Source organism: Meyerozyma guilliermondii, genomic scaffold (assembly GCF_000149425.1).
Source record: "Meyerozyma guilliermondii ATCC 6260 scaffold_4 genomic scaffold, whole genome shotgun sequence".
Taxonomy (NCBI): domain Eukaryota; kingdom Fungi; phylum Ascomycota; class Pichiomycetes; order Serinales; family Debaryomycetaceae; genus Meyerozyma; species Meyerozyma guilliermondii.
The window spans coordinates 906,646-931,125 of record NW_001809797.1 but is presented as its reverse complement, the minus strand read 5'-3'; the positions used below and the strand labels follow the sequence as shown (position 1 = coordinate 931,125).

Below are 24,480 nucleotides of genomic sequence, written 5' to 3'. Positions count from 1 at the left end.
ATTGGGGAAGATAACATTAATCATGTTAAGGGCTATTCCAAAACGGGTACCTGAGAACCTCAGGTTGTTCCAGCTGCCTATAACACAGCTGCTCAAGGCTCAAACAATTCATTGGTCTCGTCGTAGTCTTTCACAATCATTCACAAACTTCAAAGAAGTGACCCACGCTGACCCCAACGATGACTCTCATACAGGACAGTACGTTAACACGATATCTAAGCCATACACGGTCACCACTTATGCTCGTCCCAACTTGGTAGTTACTCATGGGAAGGGATCTCATTTGTACGATTTGGAAAATCGCCAGTACATTGACTTTACTGCTGGAGTTGCCGTAACCGCTTTGGGACATGCTAATAGTGAAATTGCTGAAATCATTGCCAACCAAGCTAATACTCTTGTGCACTGTTCGAACTTGTACTATAACATGCATGCGGGAGAGCTTGCCAACAAGCTTGTTACAAAGACATTGAATTCCGGGGGAATGCAAGAAGCTCAGAGAGTATTCTTGTGTAATTCTGGAACCGAAGCCAACGAAGCAGCGATGAAATTTGCAAGGAAGTACGGTAAGAGCTTCAGTGACGACAAATATGAGTTTATCGCTTTTGAAAATTCGTTCCATGGCCGTTCAATGGGATCGTTGTCTGTGACAACCAACTCCAAATACCAAGCTCCCTTCACACCTTTGGTTCCTGGAGTCAAGGTTGCTAAAGCCAACGATTTAGACAGCGTCAAGGAGGTGATCAGCAAGGAAAAAACTTGTGGAGTGATCATTGAACCCATTCAAGGTGAGGGTGGAGTGACGGTGATGGATACTGAGTTTTTGATTGGGTTGCGCAAACTTTGCGATGAAAATGATGTGGTGCTCATCTACGATGAGATACAGTGTGGATTGGGAAGATCAGGTTCGTTGTGGACTCACTCGCTGATGCCAGCTGAGGCCCACCCTGATATTGTAACCATGGCCAAAGCTTTAGGAAATGGATTTCCTATTGGTGCAACCATGATCTCAGAAAAGATAGAGAAGGTGCTCAAGGTAGGAGACCATGGTACTACTTACGGAGGTAATCCATTGGGATCAAGGATAGGCACCTATGTGGTTGATAAGGTTAGCGATAAAGAATTTTTGCAAGCCGTCAACGACAAATCCGAAAAGTTTATAAAAGGATTGACCAAGATTGCCAACAAGTACCCAGAACATGTTACAGAAGTCAAGGGTAAAGGATTGTTACTTGGGTTACAATTCGGTAACTCGGTAGAGGTAGGAGATGTTGTACAGAAGTGCAGAGATCATGGATTACTTGTGATCAGTGCTGGATTGAATGTGTTAAGATTGGTACCGGCATTGAACATTCCCGACGAATTGATAGAGGAAGGGCTCCAGGTGATCGACGATTCTATCGAGGAGGTGGTCAACTTTGGCAAGGCATGAGCTACCCACTATAAATGTACCTCTATAAATGTCTTTCTGCTGCTTTCTGTGCTTTCTGCTACTTTCTGCCTCTTGCTGCTATTGTTGTTAGTCTTGTAGATACAAGTTTTTACTACCTCGCTTAATTTGCAACTGGTTCACATTCGCGCATTTTTCACGTCGGTCTCTTTATGAATGACGATACCGTTTCAAATCCCCATACCAGATTTGGACCACTGCTTGTCTCAGCTCCTGGATCACAAGCCCCCGCGGTTGCTACCTCCGGAAACCGTTCAACAACTCTGTCACAACCTTAAATCTCAATTATTGGGCGACCCCAATATCCTTCTGGTCCAGTCTCCCATCACCGTTGTGGGCGATATTCACGGCCAGTACCATGATTTACTCGAAATATTTCAAATCGGCGGGTATCCACCACATACAAACTACTTATTTTTGGGGGATTATGTGGATCGAGGCTACTATTCAGTGGAAACGATTCTGTTATTGATCGCACTTAAACTTCGGTATCCTCTGCGTGTATTTCTTATCAGAGGAAACCATGAATCACGTACAATCACCACCAACTATGGCTTTTATACCGAAGTGCTCCACAAGTACCAAGGAAGCTCAGATGTTTGGACTTATATCACCGATGTGTTTGATTATCTCCCGTTGGGAGCGACCATCGATGGCCGAGTATTTGCTACCCACGGAGGTTTGTCGCCCAGCTGCCAGCGACTAGATCAGATAAGGGCCACCGATAGGTTCAAGGAGATCCCTCATGATGGGATCATGGCGGATTTGGTGTGGTCAGACCCCGATCCCGAGATTCTTGACTTCAAGTTATCGCCGAGAGGTGCTGGCTACCTTTTCGGCGCCGATGTCATGAACAAGTTTTGTCACGACAATGGATTATCCCAGCTCGTGCGGGCACACCAGTTATGTAACGAGGGCTATGTGAGCTACTGGGGCGGCAAATGCTTAACAGTGTGGCTGGCACCCAACTACTGCTACCGGTGCGGAAACAAGGCCAGTGTTCTCGAGGTCACCGACACCAGCAGCGATGGCAAAGTCAACGAGCAAGGGGTGTTTGCTGGCCAGTACTTCAACGTATTCGAGGCATCGCCAGAAAACGACGAAGATACCGTTGTTGGAAAAGGTGTTAATGGCATGCAAGATGACGGGCAGGCCCCGGGCATGTTTGCCGGCTTCTACGGCCGGCCGTCGCAAATTGTCGAGTATTTCTTATAGAACTATGTACATCTACTACCCGTAATACAATTCAAAGTTAAAACCGTCGTGGATCTCGTAGTCTTCGAGACTGATGTGGTCTTTGTAAACCTGGTACCCTTTCTTTAATACAAGCTTATCAGGAGCCGTACCAAGCTGAAGCGACAATATCTTTTTGAGGTCGCCTACTGTGTCTTCGGGCAAGCACTTGACTTTGATTTTCTTGCCTAGACGATCATTGGCCTGAACCTCAATCATGGTGAAAATGCGATAATCTCCTGCACTAGTGGCCGTTGACAGGATGAGTAAATGCGATGCGCGGACTGCCCAATTGGGCACATGGACGCGGATGCAAAAAGCTTAAAGTCAAGAGAAATGTTTGACTGCGAAGATTCTGTGGTAATATCATTCCGTAATAAAACAGTTGAACCAAAAAATTTTTTTTACTATATCCCCTCTTTTTGAAAATTTGTTCTTCAGCCGCATACCTTTGTCTTTTCTCATTTTTCGGCGCATAATCAGCGCAGAAAACTTTCCGATAAGCGATCGCACTTATTGATCTAAGGTTTCGGTGCAAGCCCCCCTACTTATTTAACACTCCACATACCTTACACCAACCCTTACACATACATTTCTGAGCATCACTTACTCCCAAAATCACCACATCAAATGCTCGACATACACCTACCATGCATTCATCGTTTTTTGTAAATTTGGATCTTCATGCTTTGGCCGAAGCTTCACGATACCTGGGCATACTATCGGTGTCTGTGTGGCTCTTTGCACAGCTTCCGCAAATATTGGAGAATCATATCAATCAGTCGGTTTCTGGAGTATCGTTCTTGTTCCTAGTTTCATGGATGATGGGCGATGCTACCAATCTCGTGGGATGCATTCTAACACGAGCACTTCCGTTCCAAACGTCTTTGGCATGCTATTACTGCTTCATAGACCTCATCTTGGGCATTCAGTACTGGTATTATACCAGGGTCTTCCCTCATCATCGCATTCCTCACAATCTATTGCAATCACCATCCGCCATTCGAGCGTCCAACCACGCCTGGAAATCCCCTAGAGACCGGCTTTTGGCCTCCCAAAAGAAGTCTCCCTTCACCAACCTGACGAAAAGTCCCAAACGTAAGCGGAGAGGTACCCATTCACTAGCTTCGAGGCTCTTGGGGTCTGCTATAATCACCATTCCTGGTGCCCAAGCTGCTCCAGTGGCCCTTGCGGGATCGCTGGCTATTTGTTTGCATTTTAATTGGGCAAATCTTGGAAAGTTGCTGGCTTGGACATGCTCTGGATTCTACTTGCTGGCTCGGGTTCCCCAAATCGTCAAGAACTACAACTTGAAGTCAACCAAGGGCACGTCGATTTTTCTCTTTCTTCTCGCCATGACAGGAAACTTGCTCTACACAACCTCCATTGTAATCAACTTGTACTTGATTTCCGTGCAATACTACAATGATGACTTGGAAACAGTGTTCTGGTCGCAGCTTCCTTTTGTTGTGGGAAGTCTAGGAACTGTCATTTTCGATGCCATTATCATAATGCAAAAAGTATACTACAGTGATAAAGCTCCTTCAACTACACCAGAAAACCCTTTACATTTCCAAAAGCCCGATTGGTACACCTCCAATTTTGAAGACCAGATTTCACCATCCACCGCTGAACATGGTCCACCTCTTCCAAACGAACATACCCGCCTTCTCAGCTCCCCTAAAAGCTACACGGCCATCGTGGAACCTCCTCAACATTACGTGCTGATATCGTCAAAGAATCACTCGACCAACTCGCAAACCAACTTTCTCACCAACACCATCAGAAGCTTCTCAAGAAACTCATTTTCTGGTCGCTCGGGGTCCTTTTCATATCCCACGTCTCCGGTAAAACCATCAGTGCCCCGTCCTATAGCCAAAGACTTATCCACATCGTTAATCCCCTCCATAGTGGAAAGTTATTCGTCAGTCTCTAAGAAAATGCTCGACGACTCCAAAGTGCCGTTTCTGCCTATCGATTTTCTCGAGGTGACCCCTAGTGGAAGCTCTGTCGATCAAACTACATAGAAGCCACTACAAACTCGCATCTAGTTCTTGATTGTCTATGAAGTGTCTACCCTCCATGCACTGTTAGGAAGACTTTGAAGATAGGTGAGCTTTCTTTTAACCCAGAGAAGAATTAAGACTCCACAACTTATACAGAAAAAGTTGGTATAGAAATATCCATCACGCAAGATGGTGACTTGTCCGCCGAGCTGGCGGCACTTTTCCTTCAAAGGTTCGGTATTGGCGTCGAATCCAAACTGAGCCAATGTGGATGGAGTAGAATTTGCTGGAGGTTCACATTTGGCTATGGTCAATTTGTCGATGAAATAAAAGATCAACAACCGGGGCCACGTACCACCGTAGTTGGATATCGTGTTCAATGTAGTCAAGTAAGTACCACCAATTGCCGGGTCTGCAATTCTCGTGTTGAATGCACAGAGAGATACGAATTGGATGGTGGACATGAAAGATGCCATCAAATGCTGCAAAATAATTAAGATAAAGTAACCTTTGGTGACTCCGTCCTTGGGGAAAAAGTAGATGATAAGTTGTGCCACAGCTGCCGAAAGTAATCTGCCACCAAATCCTAGTAGCCATGGTTTCAAGGGTGATTTACCAGTTGACCATCTGCCAGCATAGTAGCCAAATATCATTTCAAAGGGAAAATCAATGAGCACTGTGATAGAGAGATCTTCTTTGGAAAGGCCCTTCTCAAGAAGTTTCAAGTTGGTAGCGGCTTCATTTACCTGAAAACCAAATTTGGCGATGAGAAGAATAACCACGTACACTTGTACGTTTCGTAACTTGAGCACCTGGTACATGGACAGATACACCTTCAACACCCCGGACCATGAAGATTTATGGTTATACACGGTGTCCAGCTTTGCCTTTTCGTTCATCAACTTGGCTTGATTTATCTGTTTCAAGTGTGGAGGATCTTCAGGTACGTAATAAAGCAATGCCGTCACCACAAGATAAGCGTAGCCCCAAAACGTGAGATACAGTCCCAACGAGAAGAGACCACGGTCTACAGGAATTGACCTCAAGTAGCGATTTGCAAAGTCTGGCGAGCTGAGGGCTAAGAACACCGTGAACGATGAAAAATACCCACAATTGATGCCGATTGTTTGAGCGGTCGATGCAAAAGAGAGGCATTCAGGCGACAAAACCGTAAGAGCCCATCCGTCAACGGCGATATCTTGGGTAGCACAGAAGAGCACAAGCAAGAAAAAGCAGGTGGTGATGGTAACCAAGTTATTCACTGGATCATCGACCAATTTGTCGATACGAGCACCCATGAAAATGAGAGTGATTCCCGAAACGGCCTGAACCGGTATAATCCACGATCTCCTTCGTCCTACCTTGGATGAGTAAATTGAGTCCACTATGGGCGACCACAACAACTTGAGTGAATATGGATATGCTGCCAAGGAAAATATTCCCACTTGACTATACGATACTTTTGATTTGAGAATGAAGGGAACGGAACCAAACGCAAGCCCCACAGGCACACCTTGTAGGAGATATAGTATACATAATACCAAGAAAGCCGGACGATCTATGGGTAATAATTTTTTCGACGATTTAGCATTTTGCTTCGGGCTGAATTTTGTTTCTGGAACAGATACCGGTAGCAAGCCATCGTTCTCCTCGTCGAATGCAACATGCACAGGCGTGGGGGTCAGGTCGCCATGGCGTTTGTGGATACTGTTCGACATACGGACAGATGAATTTCGCGGAAATATGGGGTAAGTGCGAAAAGTCGACTCGAAAAGTACGACTCGACTTATCGCTTATGCCAATGATATCAAATACCGCTTCTGCCAATATACAATTTCTCAAATTTAGCTATGGACAGCACAAGACATTCTCACGCGTACATTTAGTCTATAAACCCAATACTTTTCTACTGGCTCTCATCACCACCTCGACATCAGGGAATGCAAAGTCCTCCAATTCCTTAGCGTAAGGAGTTGGCACTTCACATCCAGTAACCCTTTCGACAGGAGAGTCCAAGTAGTCAAAAGCTTCGGATTCCATAATCTGAGCACAGATCTCGGATCCAACACCGAAACCAGGGAAGCCAGCCTCGACGGTGATTAAATGGTTGGTCTTCTTGACCGAGTTGATGATGGCTTCGACGTCCAATGGCTTGATGGATCTCAAGTTGATGACCTCGGCGTTGACGCCGTATTCCTTTTGCAAGATCTCGGCAGCCTCCAAACAGTGGGCAACGTTTCTGGTGTGCGACACCATGGTGAGGTCACTACCTTCCTTTTCGATCTTGGCCTTACCGATGGGCAACACGAAATCGGGGCTCAATGCCTCTTCCGACATCTCGAACGATTCACCGTATAAAATTTCGTTTTCCAAGAACACAACTGGGTTAGGGTCTCTAATGGCAGCCTTCATCAATCCCTTGTAGTCTTCAGCAGAGTAAGGAGAGATCACCTTAAGACCAGGAATGGAACCATACCATGCCGAGTAATCTTGCGAGTGCTGAGCAGCAACACCAGCAGCAGCACCGTTGGGACCTCTGAAGGTAATATTACAAGGTTGAATACCTCCAGACATATAGTAGGTCTTCGCGGCCGAGTTGATGATATGATCGATCGACTGCATGGCAAAGTTGAAAGTCATAAACTCACAAATTGGTTTCAACCCTGCCAACGCAGCACCCACTGCCAATCCAGTGAATCCCATTTCGGTAATTGGAGTATCAACCACTCTTCTCTCTCCGAATCTGTCCAACAATCCACGTGAAACTTTGTAGGCACCATTATATTGGGCAACTTCTTCTCCCATCAAAAACACTCCGTCGTCACGGTCCAACTCCTCGGCAATGGCCGAGTTCAACGCGTCTCTAACCGTCATGGTTTGAGGTCCAGACCCAGATGAGGCAGCTCTGGAACCACCGACCATTCTCAATGCTTGATATTGGCCAGCTTTAGAAAGTGTTCTAGAAACTGGAGCCGACTTGGCAGCTTGCCACGATGCGGAAGCATGCTTGGCTGTGCGGGCTACAGCAGAGATCTTGCTTGGAGCCATGATGTAGTGATAGGAAAGAAGAACGGAACGATGAAGACCGGCGGTCGCACACGACTCGGACATTGAACCCCGGCTTAGGTAAGGAGGACATCCAACCACCAACCACCACCTTCGACTGCAAAAACCAGTTGGGATCTACATTTGGCTATTTAGCTATTTAGTTACGATGCTGAAACATATATAGCTTAGTGGCAAGCTCCACCTCATCTTGAGTTTGAACAATACCATCCATTGAGTATCATGTGAATCTGTTCAAAATATCATACCATTTTTTGTTAGTTAAAGATAAATGGAGAGGACTGAAGTCGAAGGCCACTGTCAAATCTTTCGTATTCGATTATTCGCACCTTTCGGGCGAGTGTACATTATATATGACTTGTACCTCATATAACAATTCTCCATCAGTTTCCTGTGTTTCCATTAATTGTCAAGTTGATCCGGTGTCTCTCACTCAAATATGACCTCCGATCGCAGGTTTTCGAGGGTTGCTCCAAATACTTTTCGCACCCATTTGCAACCAAAGGTAACACACTCTATAAACGGAAACCCCAAAATAACTGTGCCCAATTCACCTATTCTCATACTTGACCTGTCTTTGACAGTTGACCCTTCTGCTAAAGAGCCAATTCGTATCCCCCAAAATTTTTAAGCCTAATCATCAGTTTATCCACAATTTTTCCGGCGCGGCTCATCTTCCGACTCCATCGATGCCCCTACACCGTTGCAAATGCACCCCACTGCCCCAAATTCATCTCACAACGCTCACAATTCATAAATCTCTTGCTGTCACCAATTATTTTCCCGATGTTGGCATCTGTTCTGTTGGCATCGCTGGGCGGGGATGGCCCGGAACCCAACGGGTCTCGTCACGTGACCCGCCGGGTCTGTGTGGAACGATAAGATATAAAAGCCTCCACTATCCAGTGTCTCATCAATGCGACCCACAACTTTATCGGTAGCTGTTCGCAGCTTGAGAGTCTCGCGAGTGTCGCGTGCTCTGGCGTACCAGTTCGTACGTTTCAATGCTACAAAAGTTAATTTTCATCGTCCTGACACTGCCGGTTCCGATGACCCATCGGCAGCTGCCGATGCTACTGCCACGGTTCTTGCCGATAAGAACGATTCGCAGGACATTCCAAACAAGGCTACGTGGATAGATGCTCTCAGAGAGCGCGAGAAACAATTGGCCGAGGGAAAGGTGTTGGATAGCTATTCGTACGTTACTCCGAAGACTTATGATGTTGGAGAAAAAACCCGAAGTGAATCTTTCACGTACTTGAATCTTCCTTTCAAAGACGACAAATGGCTTTGTGACTCGTATATCAACGCTTTTGGCCGGTTGAGAGCGGGCCAGCTTTTCCAGGACTTGGATGCTTTGGCGGGCCGAATCGCATACCGTCACTGTGCTCCAGCCGAGCCTGTCAATGTGACTGCTTCGGTTGATCGTATCTACATGGTGAAAAAAGTGGACGAGATTGTCAACTACAACTTTATTCTAGCCGGCTCGGTCACTTGGACCGGACGGTCGTCTATGGAAATCTCCGTAAAGGGCTACGCTTTTGAAAACGAGGTTCCTCAAGATATCACCGAGCAAACTCTCCCACAAGAAAATGTGTTTTTGACTGCAAACTTCACGTTTGTGGCCAGAAACCCCATCACCCACAAATCTTTTGCAATCAACCGTCTTTTGCCAGTTTCTGAACAGGAGTGGATCGACTACAGAAGAGCAGAGTCTCATAATGCGAAGAAGAAAATGGCTGCCAAGGACCAGGGCATAATGAGACCCACGGACGAGGAAAACAGACTTATCTACGACATGTGGAACTCGTCCAAAGCGCTCGGGTCGTCGTCTAAGACTCGCGATTTGGTATTCATGAAAGACTCTCGAGTCACTTCCACACTCTTCATGCAACCGCAATACAGAAACAGGCATTCCTACATGATTTTCGGTGGCTATTTGCTCAGACAAACGTTTGAATTGGCCTACTGTGCTGCGGCAGATTTCAGTTCCGCCGGCCCAAGGTTTGTGTCTTTGGACTCCACCACTTTCAAGAACCCAGTTCCTGTCGGTTCGGTGCTTTCAATGGCAGCTTCCGTAACCTACACCGAGCACATTCACGAGGGACCAAGCGATATCGATGCTGATACTCCGTTCAACTTCAAGTTGCCAGCCACGAATAAAATCTCCGATAATCCTGATGCGTTCTTGTCTGAACCAGGAACTTTGATTCAGGTCAAAGTAGATACCACCATCAAAGACTTGAGCAGTGTCAAAGCCAAGGAAGCTGGTTCGTTCATATACTCGTTTTTCGTGCCTAAAAACGCTTTGGGCGACAACAACCCAGGATACTGCCTGGTAATTCCTCAGACATATTCTGAAATGATGGAGTATGTGAGTGGAAGAAGAAGAGCCCAAGATACTGCCCTCTTTGTCGATACCTTACCACGGGTCCATTAATAGACATTAATTCCATTACTACCTAATTATACATCTTATTCGTTAGTCACTTGAGCTAATCACTGTCGTTTTGAATCTGTGCTGATTCTTCCTGATACTGGTAATCAGGTTCGTACGCAGACTCTCGTAAACTGCCTTTTCTGGTAAAGTCCACCAATTTGGCCTTGTTTCCAACGTAGTTGTTTATGCTGATTCTGCTCCCATTAGAATGTTGTGAAACTGGCCGTGCCTTGACCGGGGAAATGGGCGGGCTTTCTGGTAAGAGGTTCTCTCTGGAATTGTCCAACCACTGGAAAGTTCCGTCTTGGTGTCTTGTAGCTTTGAAGTCACCTACCAAGCTTTGGCTGATTTGTTGGTCACTAGAAGATGCAGATGGGTTGCTTGAATTAGGTTCCGAATCATTGAAACGATTCAAGAATTTGAAGCTGCTGGCTCCACTAGGTTTGTCTTGTGGCTCGAGCGTTTGCTTATTATGGCTGCTACCGCTTACGTCTCGGCTGCCGGACTCTTCCATGAGGACATGAAGGTTTTCAGAAGGAGACCTGGAGATCTTCTTTTTGGGGGATTGGTTGGGGGAAGTAATGATATTACCATCGCTATCAATTCGTTGGAAGTTGCCTGAATCGCTTCGGTTCAACAAGGCGTTTAAAGAGCCATTGCTCATAAATTGCCCAGCGGGAAGTGACGACTGATTGGATTGCCGGTACGAATTGTCGTCGATTAACCTCACCGAGAACAATTGTTCGGTATTGACGGTGCTCATAGAACCATTCGAGGCTCTATAGAGAGCAGCATTTCCAGCCGCGGTACCACCATTGGCATCATCGGAAACATCGTCTGCTCTCCACGACTTGAGTGGCTTTTCAGTAGCATCGTAAAACCTGTCTTCGTCAGAATGAGAATCGACGTGAGTGATAGACGAAGATGTGGAATTGCTCTCCATGTTTGTGGACTTCAAAGCACCTAGGACTCCAGCCTGTCTAGCAGTATCTTCCGAGGTACCTTTCTCATTGGCAGCGAAACCTGTCGCAGTAGTATTACTCATGTCAGCTTCTGGATTATCGGAGTCTTTGTTGGTGTTTCTTCTCCTTCTGCACAAGCAAACAACGAAGATCAATGCAGCGAGAAGTATGAGGAATGCCGGAATCCCAACTCCCAATCCAATAGCCAAGGCTTTTCGATTTATACCAGATGACTTTTTATGGTTTTGATTAGATGCTTCGGTCGAGGAAGATGAAGGTGTAGGTGAAGACGAAGACGATGAGGTCGCGGAAGACGAGGAGGAAGACGACGTCTTTGTTTTGTCGACACCATTGATATTAAGCGACTTTGTTTCCTCATCGTAGTCTGACTCTGCAGTAATCTTGGCGGTCAACAGGTCGAATTTCTTGGGAGTAATACCATTGAATGTCATGTTGTCTTGATGGTAGGTGAGCCAGCTGGCATTGTCCAAAGCCACCGAAACTTTGGTATTGTTGTAGTCGGTAAAAATGGACTTCATCAATTGGTACGAGAAGAATTGACCGCGAGTAGCATTGACATCGGGGAGATCTTTGACGGTGAACACCGAGCCAATGGCATCGATCAGGTATGGCAACTCGACGGAATTGCCGTATACATCGTAGACCATAATGGTGAAGTTGTCGAACGTTGACTTTTCGGGAAACTCACCAGTGATGGTATAATTGTCCAGATTGAAGTGGAGATAATCGGGGAGATCTTCGCCAGAAACGGTGGAAATGTTATCCCGGGAAATCTTGTTGCCGTCTAGAAACACAGACGAGAGAATTGGCACTTGTTCGTCAATTTCACTGCGAAGAGTACCGTTAAGTTTGATGGTTTCGTTCAACGATGTACTCAATTGATGGCCTCCCACCACCAACTTGAAGATTCCCTCGGACCCAGCATAGCCCTTGTAGTCGGACGCTATGAAGCTGAAGCCATATTCCATGGACGGAGCGTTTTCCGATGTGACATAGGGAACGGTACCTGAAAAAGTCAAGGTGTTTGAGTCAAAATTGATCCAATTGGGAAGCGATCCCCGGTCCAGCGACCGTCCGTAGTACGCTACGATGCTTCGGGTGGCACCTGAGTCGGACTCGAACACAGAAGAGTCAAATTTAAGACTGAATTGCTGGCCCTGTTTCACCACTAACCCGTCGTGGCCATTGGTGTCTCCATAGCGGGCAATTTGCGTGAACATGACGTCTGGCGACGTCAAGTGCAACCCTTTGTCGGCGGAGACTATCATGGAGTAATTGTTGGATATTGTGGACCCGTCAGAAGAATCTGTTCCAGAAAGGGTGATTTCGAACGTGCCCTCATCGTCCTTTGACGGCGTTCCTGAAAACGTACGCGACCCAGAATCGAACGACAACCACTTGGGGAGGTTCAGAGCCGAATACAGCACGGTTCCGTCGGACGATTTGTAGGTGGTGTTCGCCATAGTAAAAGTATAGGATTGGTTGACCCGAGCCACATTGGGAAGCTGTTCACTGAACGGAAACCCCAAGTATACGGAGGCAGCCACGGCTCGTACAAACAAGAGTAGGAACCCGAGGAGCATTGGGTATTAACGAAAGACAAGGACCACGAAGAAAGAACGAGAAGAAACCACCGAAAAAACCTCACGCTAGCCGTACATAGCTAGACGCGAAAGAGTGAAACATTTCGTGTTCCAACGCGAAACGCGCGCTGGAGTGCACACAAACAAGGGAGAAGGGGTGGAGAAGTGGAGGAAACTGATGGGAGATTTCGCGCGGCAGCGATGTCCTAATATCTCTCGGATTAAATCACACTAAGATGGAAATTAGTTGCTGAAGATTTATAGAATTATTGTAGAGTTATAGTATTTGAGAATTGGACCGAATTAGGTACAGATACTTCATACAAATTCAGTCAAAAGTATGAGACAAGAGAGTTCTAGCTACTTGTCAAACGATGACGAGTTGAACCAATTGATATAGGTGTGGATGCCATTGGTTTAACTAAATAATATTGTACATGTAGCTCGTTATCCTATTTATTGCATCTTTTCGTCTCCTGATTCTTTTGCATCTTTTCGTCTCCTGATTCTTTTGCATCTTCTCGTCTCCTAATTCTTTGCATCTTCTCGTCTCGTCTAATCTCGTCTAATCTTCTTTGGCCGCGGCTCTATCTCCATCGCGGCATATAGTACACCACCGCTACTGCCACAAATCCAAACATCAACCCCACAAACTTTTCCCCCACAGAATGAAAGTAGATGTTCGTCATCAAAAGCATGAACCACCACAACCCAATGAGCAGCGCCACCACCAAATGAGGAAGCGTCAACACAAGCTCGCGAACCAGCCCGTTGTGCGACCGGAAATTCGTCACCGCGGCCTGTGCTCGACTCCAGTCCCAGTACGGTAAGATTTCGTGAAAGAGATAGAGCGACAGATGAGTAAGCAAGAAAACATGCCCTGAAGGATCATGACCTCCCTGCCACGTTCCCTTTAGCCGGCGACACATATATGAGGTGATTTTGTTGGACTCGTACACCGCTGGCGACGAAGTGGCTGTGAAGAATGCTTCCATTCCCGCAACCGCTGCCGACAGAACATTGGCACATTTACCTCCCGTATACACAAACACCTTGTCCATGAGTGGCAACCCAAAACACCACTGGGTGAACAACACCCACCACACTGTCATCACCAAATATCTCATTAATGTGCGACGTAACAAGTGCATTCTCTGAGAGTAGGGAGTGTCTTTAATGTAGGAGTGGGTTGTTGATGTGAAGATAACACCATAGAAAGCCACCAACACCACCGTCGTCCAGAACCATCCTCTTTTCACGAAAATTTGGTTGAACACGTTGTTTTTGTTGTTGTAGTAGTTGTACACCTCTTCTTCGGGACCACACCAATGGATGGTTTTGCCAACAATAAAGTTGATAGGAAACGAAACTAGGAACAGGAATTCAGCCAACGACACTCGGTACTGCTTTAGCCTCATGGGTATCGAGTGGAGCCACTGAAAGTGGGCATTATACGTTTCAGTGTTTGCCATGGTGGCGTAAAGGTTCGCGGTAAAGTGGTGTATAAATGGACGCGAAGTGGAAATGGTTGGGAGACGAGATTGCTGCGAGAGATTGCGAAGAGGTTGCGCGGAGAGTCGGTGAAAACAGTGCGAAGAATGAATTCAATGGAGGAACAAAAGCGCGCATTGTTGAGTCGTCTAGTCGTCTAGTCGTCTGAATGGTTTGTTGGTTCTTCTGATTCGTTTCAGGTTATTTTTTCTGTATTCATTTTCCTTGGCTGTTTTCGTCTTCTTCATCTCTGGATTGAGCTCTCTTCTCTGTATTCTCTATTTCTCCTTTTCACCCTCACTCTTTTTTTCCCCATTCTCCGTCGGTGTGAACGTCACATCATCAGAATCTTGCCACCGCTTCACCATATCGTTCATCAACATGTTAATAAACTCAGGCTTGACGATATTGTCACGAAACTCCTGTGTTTGTAACAATGTTAAAATGTGCAAGCAATTGGAATAAACCACATAACGAGCATATTCCGGACGTCTCCAGTAGTTCAAATATTCGAGATACGCCAAGAATTCTGGTTTTTTGAGATACTCGTTCTGGGCTAAGTAGCTGAGATACTGGATGTTGGCAAGAGATTGCACAAACTCGAGTTCCACCTCCCACCGGGTGGGTAAGTCTTCCATAACGAGTTGATTTTCGCGCTCAAAGTTCGGACTGCATTCTCAATTCGCACCGTTCTCAATCGCACTCAATAATTATTAGCACCTTCGATGTCCGACAGACACGCTGCTCTTGAAAAAGAGCTCAGGCAGCTCGAGACCGTCAATGCCGCCGTGTCAGACCTCATAGGCACTCTCAGAACCACCAGACAAAATATAGCCATCACTCATGAAGCCACGGATGATACACAAAAACTTCTCAATAAATGGGTCCAAATACTTTCACAAACAAACTTCACCAGAGACATTTTGACAAACCCCCATTGGCAGTTAGAGGAGGAAGAAGGATATATCGAGTCGCGGCTTCAACAGGAGAAAGAATTGACAGAAACGTTGGCATCGCTTCGCCAAGACAACGAAGAATTGACTCGAAAGCTCGAAGCTCGAGAAACAAAAAGAGGCGTGAAGCGGCCACGAACGCCTAATACGAAGAGATGAGTACACGAATAACAGAGCTGAATGAATAAATTAGATTGTAAATTAGAATGGCTAATCCGATCATGCGTATTGGATGCGAAAGACTATTAGAACGAGATGACTTTAGGCTTCATTGATGACAAGCAAATGAACCATAAGTGACATTAGTGACATTTACCAGTGCAAATAAGTGACATTAGCTGGCAGTATCAAGTTATGCGTATTTAGTTGCTACTTGACTAACAATTTATGATACTTTAAATTGTCTTAATAAATAACTACTTGTGGATGCTGGTGATCAAATCATTCACATCGACCGAATCGCCCTCTTTGACAAGAACGTCGCCCACTTTTCCGGAAACCGGCGAACTAATAACCATCTCCATCTTCATCGCCGAAAGCACCGCAATGGGGTCTCCTTTCTTCACCTCGTATCCGTGCTTAGTTCTCACCTCGATGACAACTCCCGCCATTGGGGCACCCACATCATTGGGCTGGGTAGCCTTGGGTCTGGTTTTGGTCTCGATAGACGAAGTTTTATCATCCACAGTCACAGATCTCATCTCACCATTCAATTCGAAAAAGACCTCACGACTACCGGTTTGCTGCGAAATTTCTCCCACTGCCAACAATTTGATAATCAACTTCTTACCCTGCTGGATATCCACCTCGATTTCCTCATTGATGCCGCTTCCCTTCAAGAAACTTCTGGTAGGAACAACTGACAAATCACCATACTTGTCAAGCACCTTGCGGAAATCTTCGTACACCTTTGGATACATAATGTACGAAGCAATATCACACTCTGAAATATCCGGGCCAAACTTGGAAATCAAATCTTGCTTGACACTTTCAAAGTCAATTGGCTTCAAGTTGAGTCCAGGACGCGACGTCAACTTTTGTCTCTTGTTGCCCAACATGTTGGTTCTCAATGGTTCGGGAAATCCTCCGTATGGTGTGCCCATTAAACCCTCCATAAAGTCCAAAACAGAGTCGGGGAAATCAAGTTCAGATGCCAACTTGTTAACATCTTCCTCGGTAAGATTGTTGGATACCATGAACTGAGCCAAGTCTCCAACAACCTTCGAGGTTGGAGTAACCTTGACAATATCGCCTAACAACTTGTTGGCAACAGTATAAGCTTGCTTGGTCAAAAGCCATTTTTCACCAAGACCCAATTGCTGTGCTTGGAACAACAAGTTGGTCAATTGTCCTCCTGGAATTTCGTGCTGGTAAACCTCTGGATCTGGTCCCTTCAAATCGGCCTCGAAACAAGAGTACAATAATCTCATTTGAGCCCAGTAATTGTCCAATTGTCTCACCATCAATTCCAGCAATCCACCATCAATTTCTCCTTCAAATGAAGCCAAAATGGCACTAATAGATGGCTGAGAAGTCATACCAGACATGGAGTTGGATGCGGCATCTACCACATCTGCTCCGGCCCGGGCACACTCAGTCATAGAAGCGACACCGGTACCGGCAGAGTCATGGGTATGAACATGGATGGGAAGATCAGGGTACTTGGCTCTAATTGCTCCCACCAACATCTTAGCGGCCTTGGGTTTCAAAGTACCAGCCATATCCTTTATACCCAAAAAGTGGGTTCCCATTGCAACAATCTTGTCCACCACTTCCATGTAGTATTCCAAGTTGTACTTTTTGCCTGGCTTCAACATGTCACCCGAGTAACAAACAGTGGCTTCCACAACACCTCCAGCCTTCTTCACGGCATCAATACCAACCTTTAACTGTTCCAAATCGTTCAAAGCATCGAACACTCTGAAAATGTCAACTCCATTTTCTTTCGCTTGCAATACAAAATGATCAATGGCATTGTCTGGCAACGAAGAGTAGGCAACTCCGTTGGCACCTCTCAACAACATTTGGAATGGAATGTTGGGAACCGCTTTTCTCAACTTGCGCAATCTGATCCATGGATCTTCGTACAAAAATCTCATACAAACGTCAAACGTTGCACCTCCCCAGCACTCCAAAGCAAAAGCACCACTGAGAGCATGAGCAGTGGTTGGGGCGATATTGAGCAAATCAATTGTTCTGACTCTGGTAGCCAAAAGTGACTGATGAGCATCTCTCCAAGTGGTATCCATGATCAAAGTACCATTGAATTTACGAACCTTGGCAGCGAAAGCCTCGGGTCCTTCTTCCAACAAAACCTGTCTCCAGCCTCTAGGAGGAGCCACATTGTCCACATCGATGGGTTTACCAGTTTTAGGATCATCAATCTCAGGAATAAGAGCCTCGGTAAGCAACTTTGGATCACCCACTTGACCCTTGATCGAAGACCCATTGACAATCAAATCTCCAAAGTAGTTGAGCAACTTGGTGGCTCTGTTCTGAGAGCTTATCATTTGGAATAACGAAGGAGTGTCGTCGATAAATGTAGTCCAACAGTCCCCGCTGATAAACGTCTCGTTTGTCAAGAGAGCCAACAAAAAGGGAATGTTGGTCTTGACACCTCTAATTCTAAACTCGATCAAAGCACGCAACATCTTTCTTCTAGAAATCTCAAAAGTGGATCCCGAACAAGAACATTTGACCAACATCGAGTCGTAATGTGGTGAAATGATCGATCCAGCAAATCCATTACCACCATCCAAACGGACTCCATTTCCACCTGCGGATCTGTAAACCTCGATTTTTCCCGTGTCAGGTTGAAAGTTTTTCGCTGGATCTTCGGTGGTGATTCTACACTGAATGGCAAAGCCTCTGGTGGTGATTTTGTCTTGCAAAAGACCCAATTGTTGCAAAGAAGCACCGGCAGCAATCTGAATCTGAGCAGCAACGATATCTACCCCGGTGATTTCCTCGGTGATTGTGTGCTCAACCTGAATTCTTGGGTTGATTTCAATAAAATAGTGTCTATTTTGAGCATCCACCAAAAATTCTGCGGTTCCAGCATTTCTGTAGTTAGCCAGGGTTGCCAACTTGACAGCATCGGTTAAAATAGCGTCTCTGACCGACCGAGGGAGATTCTTGGCAGGAGCAATTTCCACCACTTTCTGATGTCTTCTTTGAACCGAACAATCTCTTTCGAACAAATGGATCACGTTTCCGTAGCTATCGGCCAACAACTGGACTTCAATATGTTTTGGCTTGTCCAAGAAACGCTCGATGAAACAGGTTCCATTGCCGAACGCCGTCTTGGCCTCGGAAGTGGCTCTCTTAAACGCATCGGCAATATCGTCTCCTTCTCTCACCACACGCATACCTCTTCCACCACCACCAAAAGCGGCCTTGATGATAACAGGGTATCCGTATTGTTCAACAAACTTCACGGCTTCCTCCACATCTTCAATTGGACCGGGAGTACCGGGAACCACCGGAACATCGTTTTTGATAGCCAAGGTTCTAGCACTCACCTTATCACCGACGGCATCGATGGTCTTGTACGAAGGACCCACCCAAGCAATGCCTGCTTCTTCAACCTTGCGAGCAAACTCTGAGTTCTCACTCAAAAATCCATAACCTGGATGGATCATGTTGACATTGTGAGTTTTGGCAATCTTGATGATTTCGTCAATTTGCAAGTACGCTTGCACGGGGGTAAATTGACCCTTGTGACCAATCACATACGATTCGTCTGCCTTGAGTCGATGCATCGACAATCTATCTTCGTGGGAGTAAATTGCCACCGTTTGCATCGACAATTCATGGGCAGTTCTAAAAATCCGGATAGGAATTTCACCTCTGTTTGCGACCAAAATTTTGTTCATGGGACCCATGACGGTGGACTCGCGACGCATCTGGTTGATTTTGGCGTGGTCGCCTGACGAGCTAGTGGAAAGAAGCGAAGTCATGAAAAACTGGATTGAAAGGTAAAAAGGGTAATAAAGGTAAAAAAGGGTAAAAACTTAAAGGATAAGAAGCTTTTATATGATTTTATCGCACCTTATCAGCAGCAATTTCCCCTCTCAGATAAGCCTAGTAACCCGCCAGTATACCTGACAACAATTGGAAATTAAACCTAGCAAAAATTTACCAATTGGCCAGTGCGACTTATTTATACTCAAGGGCCTTGCATAACGATGCAAGTTCCCCACGGCGACGCATCCCGAACGGCCGGATGATTGGCTGCCGATGCGATATCAGGGTTACGAGCGCGCGCCGCGGTGTACTCCGAAATAGCGAAAAACGACATGGAGAATGGAAGTGAAGCGTATGAGATTTAGAGGAATTGAGGAAATGAGGTGTTTGCACATGGGTGGAGTTGTCCCCTTAAGTTTTTTTAGGGTGCTGAAGCTGCCCAATGGCGAGAAATCTGAGCATTTCGGCGGACAAGACTCCGAGGTCTGCGGTGTTCAAACGCCGAACCTGCATGTGCCAAGCGAGCGCGGTATCGGCGTTGAGTCATCGCAGAGACAGTGGTGAGATTGCGAGAATTGAGAGTTGAGTTGAAATTTTAGGTTGAGAGTTGAGAATTGAGATAAAGGTGTTTTATGGACGGGTGATTGAAAGAGGAACTTGTAGAAGAATTTGTATCTATTTTCTGAGATTGACTAGTAAATTTCGTATTTGATGATTTCTCATTTATTTCTATTCTTATTTTCTATTGTCTTACCGGTTTTTTATTTTCCCGATTTTGTTCCCATCAAGTCTTCCCACTCATCGCTCGCACCTCTCGCCGGCATTTAATTCCCAAGGATAGCACCACATATTTGCGCAGTTTCGCACACTTTCGCACAGTTCGCACCACGCACCTTCGACATTACGCACACTTTCAGATCGGGGAAACCGCCCGCACGTGCCGTGGTTATCGCGATCACACCATTGGCACCGGCGCGGAAATCGGCCCCCGCCACATGCTATAAGAATCGAAAGCCCGAAAAATTTTTTTTCTTCATCTATGCGTAGCTTTTCAACAGTATCGAAAGTTCTTTTCAATAAGAAGCCTTCCACGGCCTACAACTTGATTAACAATGCCGTAGGAGCTGCAAGTGAATCGGCCACGGGTTTAGGATCCAGTGTGGAAAATCAAGCCGTTTCATTGACAGGACGGTGGAAACCAACTCACGGCAACTCTTTCAGAACGTTTGCCGAGTACCGCTTGAAGGTGGTGCACCAGCTGCCTCTCACGAGGGCCAAAGTTGGCGGCGCAGCGTGAGTAGCGGCAGGACCGCAGGACGGTTGCAGAATGCAGATGCAAATTATGAGAAGTTGCAGAACGGTTGCAGAATATTGAGTGCAATATGAGTAGGCTGCAGATTGCTCGCGCATTGCAGGACCAAAGGATACAGGGACATTAGAGCTGGCGTAATTTCCAGTGCAAGTGGTTGCAAATCGTGACCAGGTACATATTCACATATAAAAGGCTGCGTCGCAGCGATCTATGATTTATGAATACATAAGGAGAAGACAGAGGGCTTTGGCTCATTACATCACTAATCACCGAGAGACTGTCAAATATAATCGCCGAGGTGTCAAGAATCGGCTTTGATTATAGCTCCTGGCAAAGATAGCTCATTAGTTGAAAAAGCCTAAATTTATCTCAACCAATTTATCATATTCTGTGAGCTCACGGCACGCTGTGGCCAATCTCGCGATCTGATCGCTACGCTCGTCGCTCCTACGTTCGTGGCCCCTCGTTGCCCCTACGCTAGCCGCGCGAACCGATCGCTACGCTCACGGCTCGCTGCTCGATAACGGCCGTGGCCGCGCTGAGATAATCAGCCACACTATGGCGCGCCATCTCCACGTGATATGCGGTGATAGTTCTGGCAACTATTAACATTGAAGCCATCTAACCTTCCAAATTCTTTGTACCTTGAAACCCCCATTTGTACCGAGTTTGTTTCTTGGCGATTTACTGTGTTTAATTTCCACTTTCTTGGCCCATTTTTTGGCCCCACTTGTTACCACCTCGCATTCATAGTGTAACCGATGGAAAAGGATAAAAATCAAACCTCTGCTGCCTTATTGGAGCAGTTGGTTTATATTGATAATTTTATCAATTCAGGGTCGAATTCTACTGCTGGTGATCAAACTCCAAACTTGGATATGGATGGTCAACTTTCAATCGACCTTGCTGCGTTTGCTGACGACTCGTTCATCTTTCCAGATGAAGATAAACCCAAAGATGAAGGACCGAGCGGTGACCAGAATGATTTCGATCACAATTTTGGTGCCCCAGATCCACATATGAACCCACTTGACATATCACCGATAGATGCACAATACAATACTGGTGCTGGCACTGGTGCGAACAAGAATAATGTTCTTGGCAATATCAATCTTTCTCTGCTCCCCAAGTTTCCGGTTCCGCCAGGAGCAAAATCTTCGTTGGAATCGGCGGGATTATCGCAAAATCAAATCGATCTTCTATCGGCTTTGATAGCACAACATCAGCATTCGCAGGGAAACCAGGTGTATGGTATAAATCCCGAAAATGCTGGTGGAGATCCTGAAATGATGGGGCAATCGTCGTCTATGAACTTGAGGAATCTTCAGTACCAATCTCCCGTCAGACAACATAACCTGTTACAATCTGATGATGCCATCAGTATCAAATCAGAATCAACAACCATGTTTGAAACTCCTACACCACAAACGCCATTTTCAAATCAAGAAGACAATGCGTCCGAGTTTGATAAACGCAGGCGCAATACGGCGGCTTCGGCACGATTTAGAATCAAGAAAAAGATGAAGGAGAAGCAGATGGAAGATAAAATCTCCAATCTCAATCAATCAATAAAACAATTTGAAAACAAAATCCAACAATTGGAGGTGGAGAATAGAATTCTTCGTACCCTTATTATAGAGAAAGGAAGTGAAAAATCCGATAATGAGCTAAAGATGCTCAAGGAACGAGCTCGATCTGGAATATAGAGATATGCGATCTGATATTTGTAGACAACTTGATACAAATTTACTCTTCTAGTGGTACAATTTGTATTTTACATCTTTTGCATCATTCGCTTGTAAATTAGTACATTCATCTCATATCTATCGTCTATAAGTCTATAAGTCATGAGCCCTATGGGCGTTGAGGTTCTTCATTCAGAAAGCGCCGCAACTTGAACTTGCGAACAGCCTTCCGCCAATTCATCATATCGTTGTTTTTCAACGAGTCCACCAACGAGCCAATGGACGATCCTCGTGACAGCGACGTGGATCCGGTGCTATTGTTGCGGCTTTTGTCCAACCCGATTTCCGCTTCTTCGTCAAAAATAATAACGTCGGAATCGGTCGAAGGAGATAGTTGTTGTTGGCGTACACGGGCGGTTTCATCATAGTATGAAAATGACCCCGACCGGGGAATTACCTGGACAAGTGGCAGGTGGTCGCTCTCTGGCGAAATTATTTCCAGAGCGCGGCGCAGCGTCACTTCTAGCGACGCCGAATATCTGGGGTCCCAGGTGACTGTGACACGCTTTGCGAACTCGTTATACAAGTCAAGGAGAATCTCGTGAATGATTTGGCGTGCTCGTTTGACACAGCACAATTCCGGGTGATTTATAGTGGATAATTTGTTTCTGATATCATAAGGAAGATTGATTTCTTTGGCGGCATCTTCCACGATAAACGTGCGCCGGATGGACACCCATAAATTGGGATGGGATGTAAGGTTGTTGGCCTCCACTAAATCGATATACTGAGACACTTCCAACACAAATTCCAAATTTTCAAGACAGTGGACCGACGAGAGAAATTGGGCAAAATGGGGTTTTGTGTAAGGAGAGGTGCTACGATCGTGGAGGACATCGTCTAGGGATGGAATGGACATGTACCGCCACCGGTGGTCTGGAGTGCAACAAAAATATTTTGGGGGTTCAAAACAAACGATAGCCGACTCCGAGGAACACCTTATCTATTCGGTGGGATCTCTGGTGGTTGGATGTGCAATCGGGATATTAAAGCCACAGTGGAGACAAGTGGTGGCAAAGATGATTGTGAATCAATGATGGCAAATAAATTTTTACTGCAAAATTTTCCACACTAATATAATGCAAAGGAGGGGCAGATGCTGTTTCTCCACACTTTTTTTTTAATGCAGGTAACGCTGGTGTCGCGCAATAAATGCGCACAAAAGTGCATCTGAATGACTACGTACGGCATATAGATATAGGGCATGCAGGTGGTGCATAACCAACGGGATAAACCTTAGTGCTACGTGCAGATATCTCGCTTAAACTAGCCCATATCTTGGCCCATGCATATCAAATACATATTGCGTGAGGTGAGGATATGCAATGATCGAGCCATGGAATAGCAGATGGTAAGTTGGGTGGTTGATCTAAGATCTTGTTGTAGTTGATGTGCTCGATTTTGGGAAATTTTTTATTTTTTTTCACCGTAATTTTTTTTTATTGTTGTTGTTCGGGTACGCTTACGTATTCTAACGATCGGAGATGCAGAGTACTTGTGCATCAAAGATCACCGCGGGGTCCTGAATCTGCTGGTTAAAAAAAAAGGTGTGTGTTGCGACAAGCACATGCATAAGATTTACGGTGGATCGTCGACTTGTAATTTGCTAAAAGAGAAGATCAACGCAAAGAAGTTAAGGTTTAGGTTTCCGTGGCTAATGGTCCCTGAATTTCCCCTCAAATGAGACCCCCGCTTTATTTCCTCCGATAAGATACGTCACCGCCGATGCGCATGTGAACAATATGTATGTTGACACTTACCGGCTGCAACTCCTCTGCGTAACCCCACTGATGGTTATGCACCGCAGATCGGTAAACGGCAGATTAGAAATGGTGCCCAGATTCGACAGCTTACAATCCAAAATCATCAAAATGCACCAAAGCCCAAATTCCTCAAAATCCCAAGAACCACTCATCTCTTCAAAGCTTTGCTTTCAAGTCTCTTGATCTATTCCAAACTCTCTCATTCGTCTTTATTCACGTCCTCATTTACATCTTCATTCCTCTTCACTCTCGTAATCATCATCTAATCACCTACTGTTCGTCGTCATCTCATTTATTAACTCCTATATGCATTCATGTTGGTCAGGATCGCATGGTACACCAATATCAACACAATGGACGCAAACCCAAACGTCAACGTTATGCTGTTCAACTGATCGTCACTAATCATTTGTCGTCGTGGCGGTTTCTGTGCGCGAACTTCACAGGGTGCGCGCCTGCCTGCAGGAACATCGATATCCGGTTTGCTGC

The 24,480-nt window shown here is 45.7% G+C and overlaps 14 protein-coding genes across 14 annotated transcripts; 6 read left to right on the top strand and 8 right to left on the bottom strand. All coding sequences in view use genetic code 12, as the record gives it.

Moving 5' to 3' along the window:
• Positions 1–22: 22 nt before the first annotated feature.
• Positions 23–1,432, top strand: ARG8 (acetylornithine transaminase; the record flags this gene model as incomplete). Its single annotated transcript, XM_001484337.1, has 1 exon — positions 23–1,432. One exon carries the CDS (start codon positions 23–25, stop codon positions 1,430–1,432), a length of 1,410 nt encoding a protein of 469 aa, XP_001484387.2.
• Positions 1,433–1,606: 174 nt separating this feature from the next.
• PPG1 (putative serine/threonine-protein kinase) lies at positions 1,607–2,665 on the top strand (the record flags this gene model as incomplete). The annotated part of the gene is made up of 1 exon (XM_001484336.1): positions 1,607–2,665. One exon carries the CDS (start codon positions 1,607–1,609, stop codon positions 2,663–2,665), a length of 1,059 nt encoding a protein of 352 aa, XP_001484386.2.
• A 15-nt stretch (positions 2,666–2,680) lies between these two features.
• PGUG_03766 (ubiquitin-like protein) lies at positions 2,681–2,902 on the bottom strand (the record flags this gene model as incomplete). The annotated part of the gene is made up of 1 exon (XM_001484335.1): positions 2,681–2,902. One exon carries the CDS (start codon positions 2,900–2,902, stop codon positions 2,681–2,683), a length of 222 nt encoding a protein of 73 aa, XP_001484385.1.
• Positions 2,903–3,333: 431 nt separating this feature from the next.
• Positions 3,334–4,710, top strand: PGUG_03765 (uncharacterized protein; the record flags this gene model as incomplete). The annotated part of the gene is made up of 1 exon (XM_001484334.1): positions 3,334–4,710. The coding sequence occupies one exon, from the start codon at positions 3,334–3,336 to the stop codon at positions 4,708–4,710; it is 1,377 nt and encodes a 458-aa protein (XP_001484384.2).
• Positions 4,711–4,745: 35 nt separating this feature from the next.
• PGUG_03764 (uncharacterized protein) lies at positions 4,746–6,407 on the bottom strand (the record flags this gene model as incomplete). Its single annotated transcript, XM_001484333.1, has 1 exon — positions 4,746–6,407. One exon carries the CDS (start codon positions 6,405–6,407, stop codon positions 4,746–4,748), a length of 1,662 nt encoding a protein of 553 aa, XP_001484383.2.
• A 169-nt stretch (positions 6,408–6,576) lies between these two features.
• Positions 6,577–7,800, bottom strand: PDB1 (pyruvate dehydrogenase (acetyl-transferring) subunit E1 beta; the record flags this gene model as incomplete). The annotated part of the gene is made up of 1 exon (XM_001484332.1): positions 6,577–7,800. One exon carries the CDS (start codon positions 7,798–7,800, stop codon positions 6,577–6,579), a length of 1,224 nt encoding a protein of 407 aa, XP_001484382.1.
• An 871-nt stretch (positions 7,801–8,671) lies between these two features.
• Positions 8,672–10,195, top strand: PGUG_03762 (uncharacterized protein; the record flags this gene model as incomplete). Its single annotated transcript, XM_001484331.1, has 1 exon — positions 8,672–10,195. The coding sequence occupies one exon, from the start codon at positions 8,672–8,674 to the stop codon at positions 10,193–10,195; it is 1,524 nt and encodes a 507-aa protein (XP_001484381.2).
• A 55-nt stretch (positions 10,196–10,250) lies between these two features.
• AXL2 (Axl2p) lies at positions 10,251–12,761 on the bottom strand (the record flags this gene model as incomplete). Its single annotated transcript, XM_001484330.1, has 1 exon — positions 10,251–12,761. The coding sequence occupies one exon, from the start codon at positions 12,759–12,761 to the stop codon at positions 10,251–10,253; it is 2,511 nt and encodes an 836-aa protein (XP_001484380.2).
• Positions 12,762–13,348: 587 nt separating this feature from the next.
• Positions 13,349–14,233, bottom strand: PGUG_03760 (uncharacterized protein; the record flags this gene model as incomplete). Its single annotated transcript, XM_001484329.1, has 1 exon — positions 13,349–14,233. The coding sequence occupies one exon, from the start codon at positions 14,231–14,233 to the stop codon at positions 13,349–13,351; it is 885 nt and encodes a 294-aa protein (XP_001484379.2).
• Positions 14,234–14,530: 297 nt separating this feature from the next.
• Positions 14,531–14,890, bottom strand: SOH1 (Soh1p; the record flags this gene model as incomplete). The annotated part of the gene is made up of 1 exon (XM_001484328.1): positions 14,531–14,890. The coding sequence occupies one exon, from the start codon at positions 14,888–14,890 to the stop codon at positions 14,531–14,533; it is 360 nt and encodes a 119-aa protein (XP_001484378.1).
• An 87-nt stretch (positions 14,891–14,977) lies between these two features.
• Positions 14,978–15,364, top strand: DUO1 (Duo1p; the record flags this gene model as incomplete). Its single annotated transcript, XM_001484327.1, has 1 exon — positions 14,978–15,364. One exon carries the CDS (start codon positions 14,978–14,980, stop codon positions 15,362–15,364), a length of 387 nt encoding a protein of 128 aa, XP_001484377.1.
• A 257-nt stretch (positions 15,365–15,621) lies between these two features.
• Positions 15,622–19,164, bottom strand: PYC2 (pyruvate carboxylase 2; the record flags this gene model as incomplete). Its single annotated transcript, XM_001484326.1, has 1 exon — positions 15,622–19,164. The coding sequence occupies one exon, from the start codon at positions 19,162–19,164 to the stop codon at positions 15,622–15,624; it is 3,543 nt and encodes a 1,180-aa protein (XP_001484376.2).
• A 2,080-nt stretch (positions 19,165–21,244) lies between these two features.
• MET4 (Met4p) lies at positions 21,245–22,189 on the top strand (the record flags this gene model as incomplete). The annotated part of the gene is made up of 1 exon (XM_001484325.1): positions 21,245–22,189. The coding sequence occupies one exon, from the start codon at positions 21,245–21,247 to the stop codon at positions 22,187–22,189; it is 945 nt and encodes a 314-aa protein (XP_001484375.2).
• Positions 22,190–22,337: 148 nt separating this feature from the next.
• On the bottom strand, positions 22,338–23,087 carry RGS2 (GTPase-activating protein; the record flags this gene model as incomplete). Its single annotated transcript, XM_001484324.1, has 1 exon — positions 22,338–23,087. One exon carries the CDS (start codon positions 23,085–23,087, stop codon positions 22,338–22,340), a length of 750 nt encoding a protein of 249 aa, XP_001484374.2.
• Between the last annotated feature and the right edge of the window lie 1,393 nt (positions 23,088–24,480).